We start from the raw sequence: 24,869 nt of genomic DNA, 5'->3' as shown, positions 1-24,869 counted from the left end.
CAAGGCTTACTACGAAGCCGTTCCGAGCGACGAGTTAAGCCACAATGACCGGGTGGCGGTGGCAAACATAGAGTTTCGAGGCAAAGAGCGAAAGGCGTTCGACAAGATCGCCCTTTTTATCTAATGCTCTAGGTTTGTAATTTTTAGAAATTATGTAATTTTTAGGATTATGTAATTTTTAAAATTTTAATGAAGTTGTAGGTTTTTTTTATAAATGTTGTGTGAATTTTATAAATTTTTTGTATATTTTTTTAACAATCTGCCACGCGGTGCACCCAACCCAAGCCCAACCCACGCCCCGCCATACCCCGCGGACACGTCACTAGGCGTTGGGGGGGGGGGGCTCCCATTCCATGTGTCAACAAATGCCCCAACCCAAGCCCAACCCAAGCCCCACCATACCCCACGGTCTTACACGGGGACCTCTCAGAAACCATATTTATGAAACAACCCCCTGGTTTTGAAGACCCAAGTAAACCTAATCATGTGTGTCGTCTTCATCGGTCATTGTATGGGCTCAAACAAGCTCCTCGGGCCTGGTTTCATCGTCTTTCCACTGTGCTTCAGCAATTGGGTTTTTACGGATCCAAAACGGATCCATCCTTATTCATTCTCAAAGCAGGTGCCACCTTGGTTTACATCCTCTTCTATGTGGATGACATTATCATTACTGGTAACAACAACTCTCGATTGACAGTATTATTAAACAAGTGAACTCATCTCTTGCAATTAAGGATCTTGGCACACTACACTATTTTTTAGGAATTGAAGTTATACATCACCAAAAGAATGTTTTGTTGTCTCAAAGAAAATACATCCTAGACATTCTACAGCGTTCTGGTCTCTCGGATTGCAAGCCAGTTAACTCTCCCATGAATATCTCTCAGGTCTTAACTCTAGATGACAGCCCTCTATTACCTGACCCGACACAATATCGCCAAATTGTGGGAGCCTTACAATATTCCACTCTTTCTCGACCAGACATTGCATTCGCTGTCAACAAAGTGTGCCAATTTATGCATGCGCCTACAGAAAACCATTGATCTGCTGTCAAACGTATCCTACGGTATCTAAAGGGCACATCTGATCTTGGTATTCTCATCCGACATAACTCAGACTCCTTTTTACACGCTTTCACGGATGCACATTGGCAGGACACCGCTATTCAGGCCTTCTCTGATTCTGATTGGGCTGGTTGCCCTGTTGATCGCCGGTCAACGGGGGGATTTGCAGTCTACTTGGGTTCTAACCTTATTTCTTGGACCGCTCGCAAACAAAGAACTGTCTCCAGGTCATCAACCGAATCAGAATACAAAGCTCTCGCAGACACTGTTGCAGAACTAATTTGGCTGAAGGCACTTCTACGTGAACTCAGTGTTACTACCAAATCTTCACCCACACTTTGGTGCGACAATCTTGGAGCTACCTATCTTTCAGCTAATCCCGTTTTTCAGGCTCGTACAAAGCATGTTGAAGTAGACTATCACTTTGTCAGAGAACAAGTAGCTCAAGGTCAACTAAATGTCAAGAAATAAGGTTAGAACCAATGATCAGATTGCTGATGTGCTCACTAAGCCCTTGTCTTCTCAAAGATTTATCTTTCTACGGTCCAAGTTGCAGGTCGCACCCCGCCCTCAACTTGCGGGGGAATGTTAGACAAAATAATAGAACTTGTTTTATATATTTACATTCTAGAGGGATTAGTTATGTAACTACTAACTCTATATATAGAGTCCTTTGTATTCAGTATCAAATTAATTAAAACAATTATATGCTACGGTTTTTCACTCACCGGGCCATGCAAACCGATTAGCTTACCGGTCCATGCAAACCGTTTAGCTACCTTTAAAACCCGACAGTTTTAAACTTATTCAGTGGTGAACCTTTGGAAAGCAACCATGAATAACTACCAAGAGTCCCGGTGGGTTGAAGTCAACTACCTTTAAATCAAACATTGAACCCTCCAAAAACACCTTTAACCCAAAAATTCTTCGTATAAGGGGGTAGGGGTGGTTATCACTCACAACCCATTTATCACTCACAACATCCAATCAAGTTCCGCCATGTCATCAACCATTATTCCATCACTCACAACCTTTTTTAGTGAAAATAGTCATCACTCACCACCACACCCAAAAATTTCCCCCCAACCAACAATTTCCCTCACAACATAAAAACCATAACGTGTCAAAAGTTTAACGCAAATTAAAATCCACGCGTGATAGATATGGGGAGGCGGTGGTCATTTGCTATTGTTCACGCGTGAAAATTATTTATCACGCACAAAACATAAGCCACCCCGGGTGGCCTAACTATATACTTTTTAAAATTCTCTAAAATGGTCCATTCTAAAATCTATTATTGCTATAATTACGCAACTTATATATGCTCGAAGAACTTGTATAAACCAAGTTTTTTTCGTTAAAAAGGACAACGCTATGATAAAAACTAAACTTGGGCTTTTCTGGGATGTACCCTAACGACAACAAAACACAAAAGCAGATAAAAACCCTGACTAGGGCCTAACAAAAGAGCAATCTACAGCCAAACAAAGACCTAAACAAAAGCTCAAACTATATTCCCTACTGGCCCACATGCGGCCCAATTCAAAAACAACTCGCACTAATTCTACACTTGTTCAAACTATGAAACCATACATCAATATAAATCAATAAACATATATATCAACAGATGAAAATCTGTATTTATTCAAGTTCAATCTTGTGACATCAAACTCTTCCAGCACCCATATATTACAGACTTCAAACTCTTATCAGCATCATATGCAATGCCCTTTGCTACATACAAATATCAGATGGCCTAACTTCCCATTTTTATCTTACAACAGTTTTGATCATTCAACCTATTGCAGAAAGTTCAGACATGATATCCGAAGGATTATTACAAGATCAATCAGAGGCAGATTAGGCTCCACCTCAGAAATATACACAAAATCAGATCATATGCAAAGTCAACAGTCATTCCAGAGACCAAACCAGAATTCAGTGTTAGCGGAAGCCGTCATCATCATCATCTTCGTAACCGTGTTTATGATTCTGTACGGGTTTGAACAGAAACTATAGAAAATATACAAAACGAATTCTTGAAGGAATATTATACTGAATATTCTTAGTAATTACAAATGTTGGAGAATACATTGTATTTATAGGGTAGTGGTGACGGTTTGTCAACCGACACACCCTTTTGCCAACCATTTAATAATATCTAATTCTTAATCCTAACCTAAATACTAAAAATACAATAATAATAACATAATATATATAGTTTAGTTTATATATTCTAACACCTGCCCCTAAACTAAACTTGGTTAATCCTGGGAACATTGAAACCTCCTAAACGTAAACGTTTGATCGCATTCTAGTTTCCTAACAAATTTGAAGTGTAGTTGTCTTCATATTCTTGAGTAATCATGCACAGATCTTCACTCTTTTCTTTGATGTATCCGTGATGAATCGTACGTCCCGGTTGTCGATAGCAACAGCGTCTTTGTCTGTATTGTTTTCCCTTGTGCATTTTCCAGAAATTTGTATGATCCGAATTGCTAAATCTTCTTTCCGAAACTAATGGTTCTTCTGTCGCTAAAAATTCTTCTTCTGTCGCTAAAGTCTTCACTAAATCATTCTTTCTTCTCTGAATCATCCTTTTGGATTTATTTGCAGAAGTATATATTGTATAAACTTCTTTAAAAAACAGAGTATCATGCCTTTTACCGTTCACTTCCTTTATCATTGTAATTGTTCGTGTCCGATTGCTTTCTTGTTCTTCACAATCATCTTTAATATCATCACTATATTCTGTATACTTTCTCTTGTGTTGTCGTCGGTTATTCACCGATTTCTCTCGATCGTTGCCTTATCTTTTCCTCTTCTCTATTGTAAGAACCATCCCTATCTTCCTGCATCATACCATTTAGTTTTTGAACATCTTTACTGGCCATATCTTCGCGCTCAGGATCGCCCTCTTCTATGTCCTGTTTCTCGAATTCAATTTCTTGTATCATTGAATTCTCTTCTTTAGATGTTATGACTTCGCCTTTATCTCCGATATCTTCGAGACGTCTCGATTCGTTTTCCATTAATGCAATTTCGTATTGCAATTCCATTGAATCTCTTGTTTCAAGATTGCAATCGCGCTTAATTGGGGACTTACATAATCGGGATCGTTGTTTACTTCTCGCCCGTTTCCTTGTCCGTTGTTCATCTTTATCATCCGTCTCTTCCCAGGATCATGTAATTCTGATCCTAATTCTTCGTTTTCTAACCATGCGCTCTGATACCACATGTTAGCGGAAGCCGTCATCATCATCATATCATCTTCGTAACCGTGTTTATGATTCTGTACGGGTTTGAACAGAAAGTATAGAAAATATACAAAACGAATTCTTGAAGGAATATTATACTGAATATTCTTAGTAATTACAAATGTTGGAGAATACATTGTATTTATAGGGTAGTGGTGACGGTTTGTCAACCGACACACCCTTTTGCCAACCATTTAATAATATCTAATTCTTAATCCTAACCTAAATACTAAAAATACAATAATAATAACATAATATATATAGTTTAGTTTATATATTCTAACAAAGTTACAACCGTCACCACCACCACTCATTCACTGCCTTTTCAGCTTGCCGGAAATCAAATCTTCGCCGTTTCTGTGTTTTCTTCATTCCCATCCAATCATTCCCAGCAAACAAGGCATAATGTTCTCGATCATCATCTGGTATGCATCCGGTACTAGCAGTTCTTCTTCCGCCTACTGCAGCTGCATCCTAGATCCTTGCTGCTCCTTGAGTTTGCTCATCTCTAACATTGTCTTGAACTGACTTGAACTTGTAGTAGTAAACATGTTAGCGGAAGCCGTCATCATCATCATCTTCGTAACCGTGTTTATAAATCTGTACGGGTTTGAACAGAAAGTATAGAAAATATACAAAACGAATTCTTGAAGGAATATTATACTGAATATTCTTAGTAATTACAAATGTTGGAGAATACATTGTATTTATAGGGTAGTGGTGACGGTTTGTCAACCGACACACCCTTTTGCCAACCATTTAATAATATCTAATTCTTAATCCTAACCTAAATACTAAAAATACAATAATAATAACATAATATATATAGTTTAGTTTATATATTCTAACACCTGCCCCTAAACTAAACTTAGTTAATCCTGGGAACATTGAAACCTCCTAAACGTTTGATCGCATTCTAGTTTCCTAACAAATTTGAAGTGTAGTTGTCTTCATATTCTTGAGTAATCATGCACAGATCTTCACTCTTTTCTTTAATGTATCCGTGATGAATCGTACGTCCCAGTTGTCGATAGCAACAACGTCTTTGTCTGTATTGTTTTCCCTTGTGCATTTTCCAGAAATTTGTATGATCCGAATTGCTAAATCTTCTTTCCGAAACTAATGGTTCTTCTGTCGCTAAAAATTCTTCTTCTGTCGCTAAAGTCTTCACTAAATCATTCTTTCTTCTCTGAATCATCCTTTTGGATTTATTTGCAGAAGTATATATTGTATAAACTTCTTTAAAAAACAGAGTATCATGCCTTTTACCGTTCACTTCCTTTATCATTGTAATTGTTCGTGTCCGATTGCTTTCTTGTTCTTCACAATCATCTTTAATATCATCACTATATTCTGTATACTTTCTCTTGTGTTATCGTCGGTTATTCACCGATTTCTCTCGATCGTTGCCTTATCCTTGTCCTCTTCTCTATTGTAAGAACCGTCCCTATCTTCCTGCATCATACCATTTAGTTTTTGAACATCTTTACTGGCCATATCTTCGCGCTCAGGATCGCCCTCTTCTATGTCCTGTTTCTCGAATTCAATTTCTTGTATCATTGAATTCTCTTCTTTAGATGTTATGACTTCGCCTTTATCTCCGATATCTTCGAGACGTCTCGATTCGTTTTCCATTAATGCAATTTCGTATTGCAATTCCATTGCAATCTCTTGTTTCAAGATTGCAATCGCGCTTAATTGGGGACTTACATAATCGGGATCGTTGTTTACTTCTCGCCCGTTTCCTTGTCCGTTGTTCATCTTTATCATCCGTCTCTTCCCAGGATCATGTAATTCTGATCCTAATTTACAACCGTCACCACCACCACCCCTACGATCTGTCGCCACTAAATGCGATAAAAACAATTATAACAGTGACCTTTTCTTTTTTAAAACGACCCATTTCAAGGTGAACCCATTTTGGTTAAAATTTACCTTGACCAAACTGATATGATGCTTCTTAAAACAATCTGTTTTGACCTGAACTCATTTTGATCAGGCCCGTTTTGACATGACCTGTTAAACAACCTGACCTGCCCCACCCATTTTGCCAGGTTTATATGTCATTGTCTTTTGACTCTTGGAACCACACCTATTAATGCTATAAAGTTTCCATTATATTCTTAATGACATTTCTCAGAAAGACTAAACTTCTCTTGATATTAAGACTGCGCGTTTTAAGAGCTTTTACAACTGCAAACATTCTTGTCCATACAAATTTTTTTTATGCTTTTCTCTTTATCTTTTATTCGTTCTTTAAAATCTTTTCAATCATTTTTTTTCTTTTTGTCAGTCTCATTTCTATGTCAATCCACACACTTACGTTGAATATATCAATATATCCGCTGCTTGTTATGTTGGCAGCGGAAGTTTAACATGATCTTGAACATCATTCACAGAACTTGATTCACCATAATCACTTGATGGATTCATGATGAACAAACTTACAAACAACACACTCACACGAATAGAATACGATTGAGAATGAAGGATATTGTTTCGAATATCTTGGTGCCCGGTTATTGATCCCGGCAAATTGTATATATACATTATGGGAAGGGACAGTTATTCCCGGCAGTTATTAATGGCAGGATTAACCACCATTTAACCGGTATGTCTTAATCAACATGTCCCTATACATAATCGATACATACAGTGGCGGAACTAGAACATTAACTCAGGGGTATCCTAAAAAAATTTTTTCACCGTGCAATCATATAATATAAAAAAATGACAATAAATAAATAAAGTAAAACAAATACCTAATAGATTCCATCAAATCGTCGTCTTTATACTTCATGTAAAAAATCATTTTTGACCGCACAAACCATAGCATTGTTCAAAAATTCCGGGCCCATTCGATTGTGTAAATCCGTCTTGACAAGCTTCAATTTCTAAAAACATCTTTCAACGGTTGCGTTTGCAACCGGTAAAAGCAAAGCTAGCTTCACTATCCGATAAACTGAAGTACAAGAACGATGCGGTATCCTTCGGTAGCGCAACGTTTGATCCTTTGATTTTGGGCTAACATATAGCAGTATAACTGGTTTGGGCTAACATATAACACTATAACTGGGCTTTAGTAACAATTGGTTGGGCTTATTATTTACAATCTTCATTATTGAATGTAAGCACTTCATAACTGGGCTTTAATAACAATTGGTTGGGCTATATAAACTGATTCGGGCTTATTATTTACAACTTCAATTTGGGCTTAAAGTTTTTTTAGGGGTGTCATCGTAGTTGTTTAGGGGTGTCCTTTATATAAAAAACGAAAAAAAAATATTTTTTTACACTACCGGTACAAAGTTGAGCCGTAGCCCGTGCTACGACTAATTATATATCAAGTCCGCCACTGGATACATATACTTATACATAAGCATAATAGTGTTATGTTTACATAATATACATAATATATAAAATATAATCAAGTTTATATATTCGAACATGTTATACATATAAGAAATCTTTAACAGCTTTGCTGCCATGGGTTGAAGCAAAGTCGGGTGAAGGTTTCAACAAAAAATCAGGCCTCATCTTATCAATCTTCTTTGAGATCGTTAAATTAAGATTTTTATAAAATTAAACATGACAAGTCCCCAATAGTCGTATACAATACAATACAAGCTTGTAATTAACTTTATTTATACCATACTAAAGTAAAATTCAAATGTATTACAAAAGCACGACATGTTAACACCACCACTTGCACCTCAGTTTACTAAAGAAGCGAAAATACGCAGTCCTCCATGATCTGCTGATTATCAACGGAGCCACAACGAGCCAAAAACCGGCAACCAATCCAAGCAAGGTACTAATAATCAAGCCCCAGTCTGTCCCATGTGTTCCTTCTTCATTTTGGTCTTCTGCGTCAGGTACTTTGACTACACAACGCTCAGTGAGAGGATCTCCACAAAGTTTGTTACCAAAGAAGGAGGACTCATTGAAGCCCTGAAGCTGAGTACCTGATGGGACTCTTCCTGTTAGATTGTTGTAGGAAACATTGAAGCTGCTCAAGAAACTCAAGCTTGATAAGCTCACTGGAAGCTCCCCAGAAAGCTTGTTGAAGGATAAATCAAAAGATTCAAGTTTTGTCATGTCTCCAATCTTCTCTGGGATCCTTCCTGTCAGTTCATTTCTTGATAAGTTCAATGATTTTAACATTACAAGGGTCGTAAGCTCACTGGGAATGTCGCCAAAAAGATTGTTACTTGAAAGGTCTAACAACATCACCAATTCAAGTATAGTGCTATATGTGTCCTCTCGTCCCTTCGTCACCAGTAGCTCACTAGCAATAGTTGCTCCACCATACACCACATAGAAGGAAAACTGATCATCTGGGACATTTTCTTTCCCAGAAAGGACGGTAAGGTTGTTGATGCATCTTGGAATATATCCTGATAGATTGTTATCAGCAAGGTCCAAAATCTGAATAGTTGTAAGATAACAAAGCTCATGAGGAATAGCTCCATGAAAGTTGTTGGATCTAAGGTTGAGCAGTCTCAAAAGAGAGAGTTTCATTCCAAGCCATGCTGGAATACTTCCAGCAAGTTTATTTCTGCCAAGTTGAAGGATCACTAAGTTTGTCAAGTTCATTAGAGAAGCAGGCAATCTTCCCGAGAGATTGTTTCCACCCATGCTTAATGATCCTAGCCAAGATAAAGAACCCAAAGAACTTGGAATCCTACCAGAAAGATTGTTGTTATTCAAGTTTAAAAATCTCAACCTCGGCCACTTCTCCCAGCACTCGGGAATGACACCCGAAAAATTATTATTCCCCAAACTAAGAGCTTGTGTCTCTTTCACACCATTGGAACACAACAAAGGATGTAATGACCCCACAAAAAAATTATTTGATAGATCCAAAGAAATAGGAAACATACCATCGAAGAGATGAGTTAATTTTCCTCCGAACTCATTAGAACTTAAGTCGAGCAAACGAAGTGTTGAAGGGATAACCAACAACGTTCCTTGTATACGATTTTGTGACATATCTAAGCAGTTTAGGTTTGTGAATGATCTCCAAAATGACTCAGGCATGTACTCTGAAATGCCTGTGTTGCTTATGTCCAGTTCTATTAGATCCTTCTGCAGTTGAATCCACAATGGGAATTTGGGACCTAAACCCCATGAGTTCAAATACAATTTATATACTTGGAAAGGGGGATTCCAGTTCGAAAGTCGAGGTCTTAGGGCCAAGTTGTTGCCTTTTCCATTTAGATGTTTTAAGCTCACTAGTTTGTCAAAGTGAGCTTCGGTCACGACTCCTTCTAGCAAATTGTAAGAAAAAGCTAAAAAACTCAACTTGGAAAGTTGACCGAGGCTATAAGGAATGTTGCCACTCAGTTGGTTATCTGAAAGATCTAAGGACTCCAATGACGTTAGCCGTCCAATCCAGAAAGGAATGAGACCAGAAATTAGATTTCTGGAAAATGATAATGTCCTCAGAGAAGACAATTGTCCTATGGAATTTGGAATGGTACCGACAATTTGGTTATAATCAAGTGCCAGGTCCTTAAGATCTATAAGTTTTCCAAGTTGGTCTGGGAGATGGCCAGAAAGTCCCGTGGACTCTAAAAACAACGACTCCAAGGCAGATGATTTGCACTCAAAAAAACTCTGAAGAATGTACGTTAAGCTACTATTTTGAAGAGCTCTTATCCTTGACATATCAAGATATCTCAAATTACAGAGGTTACCCAATGATTTAGGTATCGTCTTTGTAAGTTGATTTTGTGACAAGTAAAGGCTACGAAGAGAGGTCAAGTTGTAAAGGGAATCAAGTATGGGACTCGAGATGCCACAAGAACTAATATCCAACGAAACGAGATTACTAGCTACACTACTAGACAACCCTTTTAATACTAAGGAAGAATTCATGAAATTGTTGCTATACACATGAAGAAATTTAAGAGCAGTCAAATTACGGAAGATATCGGGACCACTAGGAACAGGGCCGTGAAAATTACACCCACTTAAATCCAAAGTAACCAGGTTAGTAATACTGAATATCCTCCATGGAACAGAACTACTAAAATTGTTAAAAGAGAGATCAAGAAAGGTAAGGGATGTTAGATTATGAATAGGAATATGGGGATCAATATGCGAGAGTTTACAAGCAGACAAATGCAAATCGACTAAAGAAGTAAGGGTGCTGATTACCTGAAGCCAATTGCCTGTTTTACCTAGGTTCACACCATCCAGATCCAGGTGAGTCAACAAACGGAGACTTGACAACCACTGCATGTTCGACATGCTATGTGATCCATAAGTATAGTCAACATCATATCTGTGTCCAAGAGAAAGGATGTGCAATTTCGAAAGGTTCCCCAACTGAGAAGGGATCAATCCACCAAATCCAGAATTTGAGAGGTTAAGATACCTCAAGTTTCCAAGAGAAGATATGAAGCTTGGAACTTGGATCCCTCCAAAATCATTGCAGCTTAAGTCCAGATGCGTGAGTTGCTTCAGACGCAACAAGGAAGGATTTAAATCCCCTCTCAGCCTATGAGAGGCTTCTTCGTAGTCATCATACGAGTTAAAAGCTTGACCACAATTACCATCAAGTCCAGGAAGATGAATCCCATGAACATGACCGGTAGAATTATCACAAGCAATGCCAGCCCATCTGCAACAGTCACTATCCTCACCAACCCAAGAACCAAGTCGATTTTCATCATCTATGATGCCATACTTGAACTCGAGAAGTGCTTGTCTCTCATCATCTATGCATAACCGATCATCAACGTTTTGGTTAGAGAAGCAAAAGTGAAACAAGGTCATAACAAGAAGTAAGCACAAGGGTGAAAATGCAGGACTCATGTTACTGGTGGATTATAAAGTAAATAACAATCAATCGATTTATAGTCTATAATGGGATATTGTGAGATTAGGTTTCTAATGAATTTTTTACTTTTCCTTCATGACTTGATTAAAAATCTGGAAAGTCAAGGAATAAATATTTTTTTTTTTGTCCAAATATGTCCTCATATTTGGCCCACAAGCTGAAAATCAGTGTCTAGAAAGTCCAAATATGTCCTCCAATTAACAACTAAATTAATGAAAAGTTAAGGTCAATTAATCATCCATTCAAAATTATCATCCTTTAAAATATATGTTTTTTTTTAATTTTGTTATAGGCATACGAAATGACAGGTGTAAACAAACATAGTTCTTGGAAAAAAACAAACACAAAATATGTCCAATAACAGTTCTTGGAAAAAACAAACCCAAAATATGTCCAATAATGATAATATTCAAAAGAGTTAATCGCCCGGATGGTCCCTGTGGTTTCACGTTTAATCTCTACCTTTTGGAAATAGCGGTATGCTCCCTATGGTTTGTCATTTTGTTACTCGGATAGTCCCCTGACATTTACTCAGGAGACTATCCGAGTAACAAAATGACAAACCATAGGGAGCATATCTGCTCTTTCCAAATTAACTAACATCTACTCAGGGGACTATCCGAGTAACAAAATAACAAACCATATAGAGTATACCTGCTATTTTCAAAAGATGGGGACTAAACGTGAAACCACAGGAACCATCCAGGCAATTACCGTTCAAAGTGTTTTTGGAACCTTAAAAAACTGTTACCGCGACAAAATTCTGATTTGGAAAACCTCATGTTGCACATTCTGAAAGTCAGTGAATGATCAAAAGTAAATATTTAATACAATAACAAATTCCAAAAATAAGTTAAAATTAAAATCACCAATTTTTGTTTCAAAACTCACGGGTTTAAGGGAGCTCAAACTTTGGCCCAACATTTGACAAAGTAGCTCAGGCTCAACATGTGATTACTGGCCAAACAATTAGAGCCAAGGCCCAAATATTTGAAATAACTAACAAAGTAACTTTGGCCCAACATTTGAAACACATAACTTTTCTCTAGGAACAATTTTTATAGAACTATTATCGACTTATCGTTATAAAAGATTGTTTCATTAGAAAAATGGGGAAAAAACATTAATTAACTGAAAAAAATAATAATAAAGAGGAGGTGTGTGCTAGGATAGGTCATATGATGATCTATTTATACATGTCATGGGTCAAATAAGCTCATGAGCAAGTTAGAAAGATCCAAGGTTGTAACTATATTACAAATGCAGTTGCTATCTTTTCAAACTATAACTGAACATATTACAAACATTACAACATTTATCATCACTTATGAAATATGTTACACCAGTACTTACGAATGACATCACAAACCATATACCTCAATTCTCTCAAGAAACCAAAATATGCAATCCTCCACTTGGTGCTGAGTATCAAAGGAGCTACAACAACCCAAAAACCAACAATGAATCCAGACACTATGCTTATAATCAATCCCCAGTCTGTTCCATGTGATCCTTCTTTTTCTTTTTCTTCTTCATGATCACCACCTGGCACTGCAACAGCACAACTTTTGACGAGTGGATCTCCACAAAGTTTGTTGCCAAGGAAGCTGGACTCGTCGAAACTCTGAAGTTGTGTGCTTGTTGGTACTCTTCCTGTAAAACTGTTGTAGGACACGTTGAAGCTACTCAAGAAATTCAAGCTTGACAAGCTCAAAGGAAGTTCGCCAGAAAGCCCATTAAGGGACACATCAAATGATACAAGTGATTTCATATCTCCGATCTTCTTCGGGATACTCCCTGTCAGTTGATTATTTGATAAATTCAAAGACTGTAACGCTTGGAGGGCCGTTAGCTCACTTGGGATGCCCCCAGAAAAATTGTTACTCGAAAGGTCCACAATCATCACAAGCTGGAGGATAGTACTATATATGTCTTCTCGTCCTTTTATCACCAATGAAGCGCTGCTACGGACATCTATGTCTTCATATCCTCCGAAGATATAACTATCAGATTCATATGGTGAAATTGTTTCCTTCCCGGAGAGGATAGTGTAATTGTTGAAGCATCTTGGTATATTTCCAGATAGATTATTACGAGCAAGGTCCAAGATCTGAATACGGGTAAGATAACAAAGCTCATGAGATATATTTCTGTGGAAATTGTTTGATCTGAGGTTGAGAATTCTCAAAGTTGAGAGTTCTGTCCCAAGCCATGTTGGAATTCTACCAACAAATTTGTTTTTAGCAAGTTGAAGGACCGATAACTCCTTCAAGTTCTTCAGAGAAGTTGGTAATTTTCCAGAAAGCTTGTTGTTACACATGTTCAATGATCCCAATGAAGATAAAGATCCCATAGTTCTTGGAATCTCACCTGACAAATTGTTGTTTTCCAAGTTTAAGAACGTCAAACTCGTGTACTTCTCCCAGCATTGATTAGGAATGGCACCTGATAGATGATTATTTGCAAGATTAAGAAGCTCGAGTGCTTTTCCACCGTAAGGACATATCAAACGATGTAACATTCCCACAAATGAGTTATATGATAGATCCAGGGCATACGCTGATGAACTATTTAAGAGTTCAGGTAACGGTCCACTGAACTTGTTATAACTCAAGTCGAGTACCACAAGATTTCTAGGGATAGCAAGCAACCTTCCTTGAATATGATTTCGTGACAAATCTAGATACCGCAGATTGGGGAATAATTTCCAAAACGAAAGAGACATGGTTGATGAAATATTTGTATTTCTTACATCCAAAAGCCATAAATCGCTCTGCTGTAACAGCCACGATGGAAATTGAGGCCCAATATCCCAATCACTTAAATACAAAACCTCCAGCCGGAAACGGGGATGCCAGTCTGCTAGGCGCAGTCTGAGGATCAAGTTATTGCCTGTTCCTTTTAGGTACTTCAACCTGTTTAGGTTTGTGAAGTGAGCATCTGTCACAACACCGCTCAACAAATTATAAGAAATATCTAAAAAATTCAAATTTGAAAGTAGACCGAGACTATCAGGAAGGCTGCCATTCAGTTGGTTTTTTGAAACACTTAACACCTCCAATGATGATAATTCTTTAACTGAGATCGGAATTTGACCAGAAATAAGATTCTCATCAAGATATAAAAACTTAAGGAAAGATAACTGTCCTATGGAATCTGGAATTGTGCCAACAATAAAGTTGTCTCCAAGTGAGAGATACTCCAGATTTATCAGTTGTCCAAGTTGATCTGGTAGATGACTAGAAAGTCCGGAGTACCCGATGGATATTGACTCCAAGCTAGGTGATTTGCACTTGAAAAAACTTTTAAGAAGAAATGTTAAACTAATATGACCAAAACTGGAACCTGACAAATCAATCTCTCTCAAATTACATAGGTTACCCAATGATTTAGGTATTGCCTTTGTGAGTTGATTATTATACAGGTCAAGGCTAACAAGAGATGTCAGGTTGTGAAGGGAATCGAGAACTGAACTTGGAATACCACAATCACTAATATCTAATGACATGAGACTACTACTAGACAACCCTTTTAACACTAAGGAAGAATTCATAAAATTGTTCCCACGCACATGAAGCAACTTGAGAGAGGTCATGTTATGGAAGCCATCACTACTACTAGGAACATGTCCGCGAAAATTACACCCGCTTAAATCTAATGAAACTAGACCAGTTATACTGAAAATCCACCGTGGCACCAAACTCTTATAGAAATTGTTTCTAGAAAGATCAAGCACGGAAAGGGATGTGAGATTAAGACTCGCAACATTCGGATGTATATGCATGAGTTGACTATGAGACAAATGCAGTTCAACCAAAGAAGGAAGGGTGTTAATCACCTGAAGCCAATCGATTGCTTTGCTAAGGTTTAGGCCACTCATATCCAGGTGATGCAAGAAACGAAGACCTGACAACCATTGCATATTGTTCGTGCTAGATGATATATAATCGGAACTTTCTTCTAATTCATAGAAATTACTTCTATAAAAACTTCCAAGACTGAGCATGCGTAATTCTGATAGATTCCCTAACTGAGGAGGGATTGCTCCACCAAATCTGGAACGCGAGAGGTTAAGATATCTCAAGTTTTTAAGAGAACCCAGAAATCTGGGAATTTGCTTTCCTCCAAAATCATTGTGGCTCAAGTCTAAATGCATTAGTTGCTTCAGATTCAATAGGGACGGGCTTAAATTTCCCCTTAGTTTTTGCTTCGAGCATTCTTCCAATGTTTTCCTTGGGTTGAATAGGGGATCAGGAATACGACAATCACATGGAAGATGGATCTTGTGAACATGGCCTGTTATGTTATCACAAACAATTCCAGCCCATTTGCAACAATCACTATTCTCATCTCGGACCCAAGATGCAAGTCGATCTGCAGCATCCACGAGTCCATGCTTGAACTGGAGAAGTGCTTGTCTTTCATCATCCATGCATAGCATAGGACTGGAATTTGTATTAGATAAACACAAATGAAATAAGGCCGTAACAAGAAGTAAACAAAAGTAGCAAGAAGAGAAACGAGAAAATGAAAAATAAGCACTCATATTGATTGATGAAGAAGAAGAACAACAACAGTCACTCGTGTTCGAGTTCGAGTTCGAGGGAATTATCTTTATGCTTTTTAATTCTTAATTTGATCACTGAACTAAGGTTCTGAAACATCAAGGAAAGAGCTTGACAATATCTCAACTAGCACAAGTTGAAACCAGTCTAGGCAATATCAGGCATTTACATGCCAAGTGACCAAGTCTACCGTTGACCCAAATTTTATGCAGTTACAGTCTTTTTTCTTCTTTGATATTTTATAGAGGATAGGCAAACTAGTCAGTTATCCTTTATCTCTAGTGGGTGAAATGGTCAAGTCAAAAGTCATGCAACGTGTATAAAAACGCATATTAATGATATTATTTGAAGATAGATATTGTTAGGCGAAGGTCAGTTTGCGCGGCGTCCGGAGGCGGGGCTGACGGGGGATTGTCTTTGACAAGAACCCGGTGATCACTAGGTCCTGTACATAGAAAGTCACCCTTCAAAAAAAAAAAAGATATTGTTAGGCGAAAGGGCATGTTTTGTTGGTTTGCCGTTTGATTTGATACATATTTTCATAATAATGTTAGTTGAAAAACTGAAAATAGTTGTCAATAAGATAAGGTCAAGAAAACGTGTGGGGACTAAAAGAGTTGTCAATATATATATATATCGATTTTATGAACAAACCAATAAAAATCTAATGCCAAGTCAAGTCAACGACATCGACTTGTAATGCAAAATATTTGTCTAATAATCTTATGGTCAATGTTACATCTTGCTAAAAGATATTATGCTAACTACAATATCAAACACCGTTGCCTCTAGAAGCACCTAAGATTTAGAGGTCACGCATTGGCGTAGCTTTGAAGGGGCCAGGAGGAGCGCCTGACCCCTCGAACTTTTCGCTCAATAGTGTTATATATAGTTTTCGTATAGAAATTTTTGGGTATATACGTTTTCGACCCCCCGGTTCTATACAAATTATTTGGTATATACGTTTTCGACCCCCCGGTCGAAAACATCAAGCTTCGCCACTAAGGTCACGGGTTCAAGTCTCACATATGACAAGAAATTTGTCGTTCTAAAAAAAACCTATGATATCAACACAATTGGTAAATAACCTAGGTTCTGGATATCCATATGGACCATATCAAATGGACTAATTGTGTAGGCCCATGTAGTTTATCCATATAACATGGGTTCTGGGCCTATTAACTAGGATTGGCGGCCTATGTTTAAGGTAGGCCCACCTTTTGTATGTCTGTTAAGATAATCGGAAATCATGGTTGTAAAAATTCTGACTAGGTGCCTATTAATCCCCGATTAGTCACCGATTAATCAAATTAATCCCTATTAATTCCAATTAATCCCCGATAATTGCTAGTCCCCACCCTGCCGTCCGACTAGCGACTAGCGATTACTACAACACTACGGAAACCCATCACCGTTCTGCTCCTTGTGTAACAAAAATAATGGTTTTTATTTCAGAAAAGTTAGGAATTAGGATAGACTATGATATTTGTTAGAGGGCTGATCACATAGTTCATATATATCCACTCTATATATCTCGACAAGAAAGTTTGAACAGGAATCTTGAAGACATTCGTTACAAAATCAAAATGGACCATAGTTGCACAAGTTAATCCAGACTAGTGTGCCATCAAGCTTTTGTGGTATACATACGTCGGATTTAATTATTAAGAATGTCATAGAACATACCAAAGAAATAACGCACATAGACATAAATACGTACAAGGACGTGTATTTAATGTACACATTATGTTATGAATTGAAACCATTGCAAAGGTATGAGACTTGTTCCACATCGTTTGTATGAGCAACCGATGTGGGGTTTATCTTTATCTACCAAATGAGCTCTCTCACCCATTAGACTAGTCTTTTGGATTGAGTTCTCTTGTTTGGTATGTAACATTGGTATCCGAGCCAGAACTCGGAGTGGTAGCCCACGGAGTGATGGCCTGGAGAGAACCAGCCGTGACCAACGAGGCTCGGAGTGGTGGCTAGCGAGGACTAGTAAAATAACGCATGTGCGGTTAAAAATAATAAATGAATAAATAACACATGTGTCGTTTAAAAATAATAAATGATAAATAAATAACACATGTTGACATTAAAATGTATACAAGTACCATTGTGTATTTAATGTACAAATGAAGGGTTTAAATGTTTTTACATGATTCTTGGTTTTCAAATGTTAAACTGAAAAGAATCAAAGATGTCCTCATATCATATTAGGGTGGTTCAGAAAGCTTGTGGCTCGGTGCGCGCTCGGATTTAGCTTGAAAAAGGCTCGTTTGATATAGCTCGGTTTGAAAGTGAGCCGAGCCGGCTCGGCTTGGTTAGAAAGTGAGTCTAGCTCGGCTCGGCTCATAATGAGCCGGATTGGCTCGGTTTGGCTCGCTTGTTAGCTCGGCTCGGCTTAGCTTGGATCATTTTACTTAATATATTTTATTTTTATATACATTATACTATATTACAAAAAACTAATTATTATTAACATGTATTTAGGTTTGTAATTTGATATCTATCACTTATTTGAAGGTTGATTACCATGCTAATGAACTAATATTGTATTCCGTCGAAGTTTGATTACCATGCTTATTTTGTGTTGCTTAATCTTGATTTTGGCTTATGATGTATTAGGTTGAAGTTATTTTGTATATGTTCTTTTGAAGTATTAAATAATATTTTATACTACTTAATTTTTAGAGCTATGTACTAATTTTTATTTTTAAAATCGAGCAAAACCAAGTCGAGTCGAGCCACAAGCCAATCCCGAGCTTTGATTTTCAGCTCGATTTCAAATCCAAGCCGAGCCAGCTCAGTTTATTATCGAGCCGAGCCCACTAAACACAAGTCACTTGTCCATTGAGCTTAATTCATTGCATCCCACTAAATTAGTTACGTTAGTTTTATTTTGAATGGCTTGTATTTCCCCTTTTCTTTTTCATTTCTTTTCTTTATCAATCAAGTTTCTTCATTTTTTTCAAGCCTTTTGGTTCTTTTCATCATCATGATCATACTCTACAAATCTAATATAACATAAAGATCCATCCCTCCGGCCAAATCCACAAGAAAATCAGCCGGAAAGCATCATTTGCGTCATCATGAAGGCAAGACAACAAGAAATGCCGGGGGATCAACACCCGAAGGCTCGAGTTCTTCTTGGCCTCTGGATTTTCTCCATTTTTACTCTTTTTATCATTTATCTTGGATCAAATGAGGATGGATCCGTGTCCATAACAAACATAACCCATAAATTTTACCGTTACAAGCCATTACTATTACCGTCAGAAGCACCCTCATTGTCGTTGTCACCAACACCATCACCGTCATCTATGGTGAGCTCCCCTAATCTATCCTCAAGCTTAGGGGCGGAACATCCCACGGGTGTAACACGGTCTGCTAACCTGATTACAGAATTTGTTTGATTTTTATATACAAAATATGAGGGATTTTTAAAAAATAATATATGAGATAAGTTGGACCTTTAAACGTGAAAAGGACAAAAGAGAACCTTATGATGACCCCAACTATAAAGTTTTGATTCCGCGCTGCTAAGCCTACTAAACCCTATACATTATTTTAAGTATTTCTTATGATTGTTAGCAACTAAAGTGAGTGTTCATGTCAACATTTGGCAGCCCAACACTCAGAAAAAGACTCATTGTAGGGATGAGTTAGAGGAGGCATTGGCAGGAGCTTCAACCGAAACCAATACTGTGATCATAACCGTTGCTAATAAAGCCTACACCGAAGGCGATAAACCCATGCTTGACATATTCCTAGATGCCTTTTGGCTAGGAGAAGACACTCGCCCGCTTAAGGAACACCTTTTGATCGTTGCAGTTGATCAAACCGCGTACGAAAGATGCCTCTTTCTAAAACTACACTGCTACAAGCTGCAAACCGAGGGTGTCGAGTTCGACGGAGGTGAGAAGCTGTTCATGTCGGAGGATTTTATAAACATGATGTGGCGAAGAACACTTTTTCTTGGAGATGTTCTTAAACGTGGTTACAACTTTATTTTCACGGTAAACTCGTCAACTAAACCTTCTCTTTGATCAAAATATTACATATTTCACTTTTTTTATTGTTTTAAACTTTGTTCATTGTCTTTTTCATTGCATCCAACATACTTAAATACTTGTATTATCGTGCCATTTATTGATATACAATAGCCTTTCAAAAAAAATTATTGATATACAATAATACTTTTATTAGGCGTTAAAATAATGAAATGGTTAACAAATTTTAATATTGTTTTATTTAACTCATTCAACCTTTATTCTTACCAGAAATGTCATTCAAGTTTTAATACTGTTTATTGTTACGAAACTTTTTATAAATGGTTAAATTAAATGATCCAAATAAAGCACTTGTAGAACTTGCAAGTCCTTTTCTCACACTAACATGTTACTTTAGATAAAAATAATAACAAAAAATAATCATAAAATTATTACAAATTTCATGTTCCGTTTAGGTCGATTTATTTTAACCTTTTACAGAAAAAAAAATACTCCATAACAATAAACAATATTAAAAGTTGTGTGAATTTTAGATAGCGTTTGGTATGCAGGAAAAAGAAGTGGAATGGAAGTCCGGTTACCATTATTAAATGATATGTTCCCTTTTTGTATTTACCACTTCACATAACATGTTACATTTAGCAGTAAGAAGTAATGATTAGAAAAAAGTTGAAAAATATGTTGAATTGGATGTAATCAACTAACTTTTTTTTTTTCATAAAACTGATATTCTAGCAATGTGTTCTGATTTGCAGGATATGGATATATTGTGGCTAAGGAATCCATTTCCACAGCTAACAATAGACAAAAGCTTGGACCTTCAAATAAGCGTGGATCGCTTCAACGGTGATCAATGGTCGGATAACAATCCGATCAACACAGGTTTCTACATGATCAGATCAAACAATAATACCATTGCATTGTACGACGAATGGTACGCAGAGAAAGATAAGTCAGCAGGGAAGAAAGAACAAGATGTTTTATATGATTTAATGCGAAATGGCGCTTTTACAAGGTTAGGCCTTCGAGTTAGGTTTTTAGACACCATGTTTTTCAGTGGATTTTGTCAAAATAGTAGAGATGTTATGGAGGTTTCAACTGTTCATGCGAATTGTTGTCGGAGCATTAAAGCGAAAGTCACCGATCTGATGAAGGTTCTTCATGATTGGAAGAAGTTTAAGGCTTACACCGATGATGATGATATGTGGGAATTTCAGTGGTCCGATCACACAGCGTGTCGGGACTCATGGAACACTGACGCTATGACTCTTTGAGCGCAATCTTTTGGAGTATATACTGTTGTAATTATTTTTTTATAATATATTATAAGATTATTTTCAACCAGAAAATAGTTATTTTGTTTATTTGTTTATTCAGTTGGTAGTTACCAAGTAAGCTCGTCAACGTTGCAATGGATTAATGTCGTCTTCGTGTAAAAAAGGCACCGTTAGCCTTGCCACGGAGAACCCCGGAGGGGGAATCCGTGATCAGGCTTAGGCGTGAGAATAAGCGACCGTGTCGGAAAAATGAAGAGCTTATTCCGACGAGTACAAGATCGCCGGAATATCCTCGTTGGTGTGAATTCTAGGCTCGGAGCCTTAAATGTGGTCCAATAGAATGTTTGGAGTAAATGATCTGTGTGTGTATTCAATGAGAATGAGTATTCAATGCTTACCTTAAACAATGTTGCACCCTTCTTATATAGCGAAGTTAGCTTATCTCCTTGGAAAGCACTCTCGGTATCATCCAACGGCTTCTTTGGCCCCTTGGGAGACTCAGACACGTGTCTGGTCCCCAACGGTATGATGCTTCGTTCATTAAATGAGGCCAGCTGCCCTATCGTACTTTTTCCGGCGATAAGCTCTTATTACCTTTCCGGTAATTAATGTTCATCAGAGAGAGACAAGATGTCCCTTTTCCCGCTAATTCTGATGGTTTACTTTCGGAAGAGACAAAAGCCCTCTTATTGGGCCTGTTCGGGAGCCCAGTCAAGAAAGGAGCCCAAGACGAGGTTACAAAACACTAAGTGGGCCTCGTCGTTAGCTAGAGATAGTTATTCAAAAAAAAATTTGCAATTTCAATCTTTTTTAGCAATTCCATAAGTCATTGGACTCGCGGTCCATGTGGCTCGCTCTCAAGTCCGCATACAATAACACCTCTACTGAACGCGTTCAAAGACCTAAGGTCCAACTTCGCCAGACCGTGAAGGCAACTTCCTCCGTCATTGATTTTGGTAAGAAGTTTTAACTTTAAACACATTTGTGACCAACTCAGAGCGGTGGGTCAATCGGTTGAAGAAACTGATAAGGTCCATTGGTTTTTATGTGGCATTGGTGCCTCCTTTGATACTTCTTTAACCGCTATCCATGCCTCCAAGCCACACCATCCTTTCACAACTTACTTATTCAAGCTGAATCTCATGAACTTCTTTTAGGATTTCTTCATGGGGCTAACACCACCCAAGCCAACCGAAACTCATTTAACCTACTTGGATCATACCTATGTTTGAGTGCAAGAATTGATCGTTGGCATTGGACATTTGCAATCTCAAGTTCACACTCCTTAAATGAAGTTCATATGGGAAACAAAACTTTTTTTTTTTTTGATGATTTAGGAGATGTACCGCCATGAAATGATTTGTGATATTTTGAATTGTATGTGCGCTTTCGGGGAAACTAAACTTTTTAGTTTCGGGGAAATTAATCTTTTTAAAAAGGGAAGTGTTGTAACACACGTATATTTATATAATTACAACAATTAGTTATAAAAGTGGGATTTATGGGAAATTATAATTAAACAGAAGATCAACATCAAAGTAATATTAAACGGTACTAAGGGTGAGGATCGTTACACAACACCAGATTATCATGAGAATAAAAAAAAAAATCTATAACGTTTACTCTTTTTAAATGGTTCGTATTTTTAAGAGTGAATTGCAAGTTTTGTCTTTTATGTATATGGCAAATTGGTTGTCATTTGTTTTTAAAGTTGATGAGTTTTGTACTTTATGTTTCAAAATCGTACACGGTTTGTCCTTTACCCCTAACATAGTTCATTTTGTTAGTTGAATCATAGCATACATCGGTCGGTTAGTAATTCTTTTAACAAATAAGATAAAAAAATTAATATAGTATATTTATAGGGTAAGGATAGGGTAAAAAAGATCTAAAGTGTGAGAAGTGTATTATAACACTATATATAATACTATATAACACCATATAAACACCGTATAACAATATGTAACACCATATAATACAATATAACACTATGTAACACTATATATCATTATATAACAAATATAACACTATACATCTATCATAGACATGCTATCAGACAACCTTTAGTGTTATATTTGTTATATAATGATATATAGTGTTACATAGTGTTATATGGTATTATATGGTGTTACATATTGTTATACGGTGTTTATATGGTGTTATATAGTATTATATATAGTGTTATAATACACTTCTCACACTACTTACACTTTGAGCACTTTTTACAGGATCCTCTACTCTACCTACCTAGTAGAGGATCCTGTAAAAAGTTCAACTTTTGTGAGAAGTGTGAGAAATAATTTGGGAATGACAAGTGTACCTTATCTTAATTAATTCAAAAGGGTATATTAGTAATTGTCATTTCTTATCAGTTAATTGATTTTCAAAGATAACTGCCAAAAATATCAGGCGATATATTAGGGATGTGATTCGAATTCGATTTGTTCTATAGATTTAATTATTTACGGTAAGTTCTTGTTGTAGTGTTATATTCCTCAGTCAATAGTGTTATATTATCTACAGGTATCTTTAATCTCCTTTTCATAGTGTTTTATCCCCATCAATAGTGTTTTATTCTGTATAGTGTCTTACAGTAAACAGATAGTGTTATATCTTTCTATAGTGTTTTATCATGTAATATACTGTTCCTTTTCATAGTGTTTTATCCTCATCAATAATGTTTTATTCGGTATAGTGTCTTTCAGTAAACAGATAGTGTTATATCTTCCTATAGTGTTTTATCATGTAATATACTGTTCCTTTTCATAGTGATTTATCCACCATCAACAGTGTTTTATTTATATATAGTGTCTTACAGTAAACAGATAGTGTTATATCTTCCTATAGTGTTTTATCATGTAATATGTTGTTCTTTATAGTGTTATAAAAAGTTGTTGTGAAGGAAATTGAAGAATTTATTTCAGTACGAGAAATTCGCTGATTTTTTAGGAGATTGATGGGGGGTTTTGAAACAGTTATCATAAATTTCGCTGATTTATAGGAGATTGATGGGGATTTTGAAACGGTTACCATATTTGAAATGTTGGAAAAGTCACTATTACCCTTTAATTTTACATAAGGTCCTTCTAATTAAAACACAATTTACATTTTATACCCTATTGATCTCAACCTTTAGATCAAATATCCAATGGTTTAAAACACTTCTTACCCTTCTCACATTTTAGACACTTTTTACCATATCCCTACCCATAATATGTATATGTATTTATGTCTTTATCTCTTTACCCCTCGCTCTCCCTACCTCTCTCTGCATCTCTTCACCACCATCAACAACCGCCACAATCAACCACCAACCTCCACGACTCTCAACAACCAACAACCACCACCACAAACATCCGCCGCCACTAACCCCCTTCACCGCCACCTCCCATGACCGCACCTCCCCTCCGTAACAACCATTAGCCCACCGATTGAACCCTTAACCTACAACCCTAACAATCTTAACTCTTCAATTAAACCTTCCCCCCACAGCCACCATAGCCACAACCACCACTAACCCCCATCGCTGCCACCACCCACAACCCCACCTCCCCTCTATAACAACCATCACCCCCCCCCCATTCAACCCCCTAACCTATATCCCTTCAATTAAACCTTCCCTCACATCCTTCACCGTCGCCCTCCACCTTATCACTATGAATATGTGACACCAACTCTGGTTGAAAACCCTAAGTTCCAGACGCACCAATGGCAGGTGTTATGCCCGTTTTCAAACCATTTTTAATACAGATCCTCTCGTATGTCTGCCCAGATGCAATGATGAATGTATCATACATAAGCTGCAACGATATATCCCGTTTTTGAACCATTCTCTCCATTTTC

At 37.2% G+C, this 24,869-nt stretch overlaps 1 protein-coding gene across 1 annotated transcript; it reads left to right on the top strand.

Annotated features, from left to right (window-relative positions):
- The first annotated feature begins 18,685 nt into the window (after positions 1 to 18,685).
- LOC110905008 (uncharacterized protein At1g28695) lies at positions 18,686 to 21,038 on the top strand. The gene is made up of 3 exons (XM_022150880.2): positions 18,686 to 19,062; positions 19,366 to 19,755; positions 20,505 to 21,038. The coding sequence occupies exons 1-3, from the start codon at positions 18,829 to 18,831 to the stop codon at positions 21,021 to 21,023; spliced, it is 1,143 nt and encodes a 380-aa protein (XP_022006572.1). The 5' UTR covers positions 18,686 to 18,828; the 3' UTR covers positions 21,024 to 21,038.
- Positions 21,039 to 24,869: the final 3,831 nt, after the last annotated feature.

Source organism: Helianthus annuus, chromosome 14 (genome assembly GCF_002127325.2).
Source record: "Helianthus annuus cultivar XRQ/B chromosome 14, HanXRQr2.0-SUNRISE, whole genome shotgun sequence".
Classification (NCBI taxonomy): Eukaryota; Viridiplantae; Streptophyta; class Magnoliopsida; order Asterales; family Asteraceae; genus Helianthus; species Helianthus annuus.
The sequence above is the reverse complement of the archived record's forward strand: the minus strand, read 5'-3'. Positions and strand labels throughout refer to the sequence as shown.

What these genes read in the sequence shown, in the direction of transcription:
- LOC110905008 (XM_022150880.2), top strand. Translation starts at nt 18,829, where the DNA reads ATGAAGGCAAGACAACAAGAAATGCCGGGGGATCAACACCCGAAGGCT. An exon ending in CACCATCACCGTCATCTATG is followed by an intron (nt 19,063 to 19,365) that starts GTGAGCTCCCCT and finishes AACATTTGGCAG; the next exon opens with CCCAACACTCAGAAAAAGAC. An exon ending in GTTACAACTTTATTTTCACG is followed by an intron (nt 19,756 to 20,504) that starts GTAAACTCGTCA and finishes TCTGATTTGCAG; the next exon opens with GATATGGATATATTGTGGCT.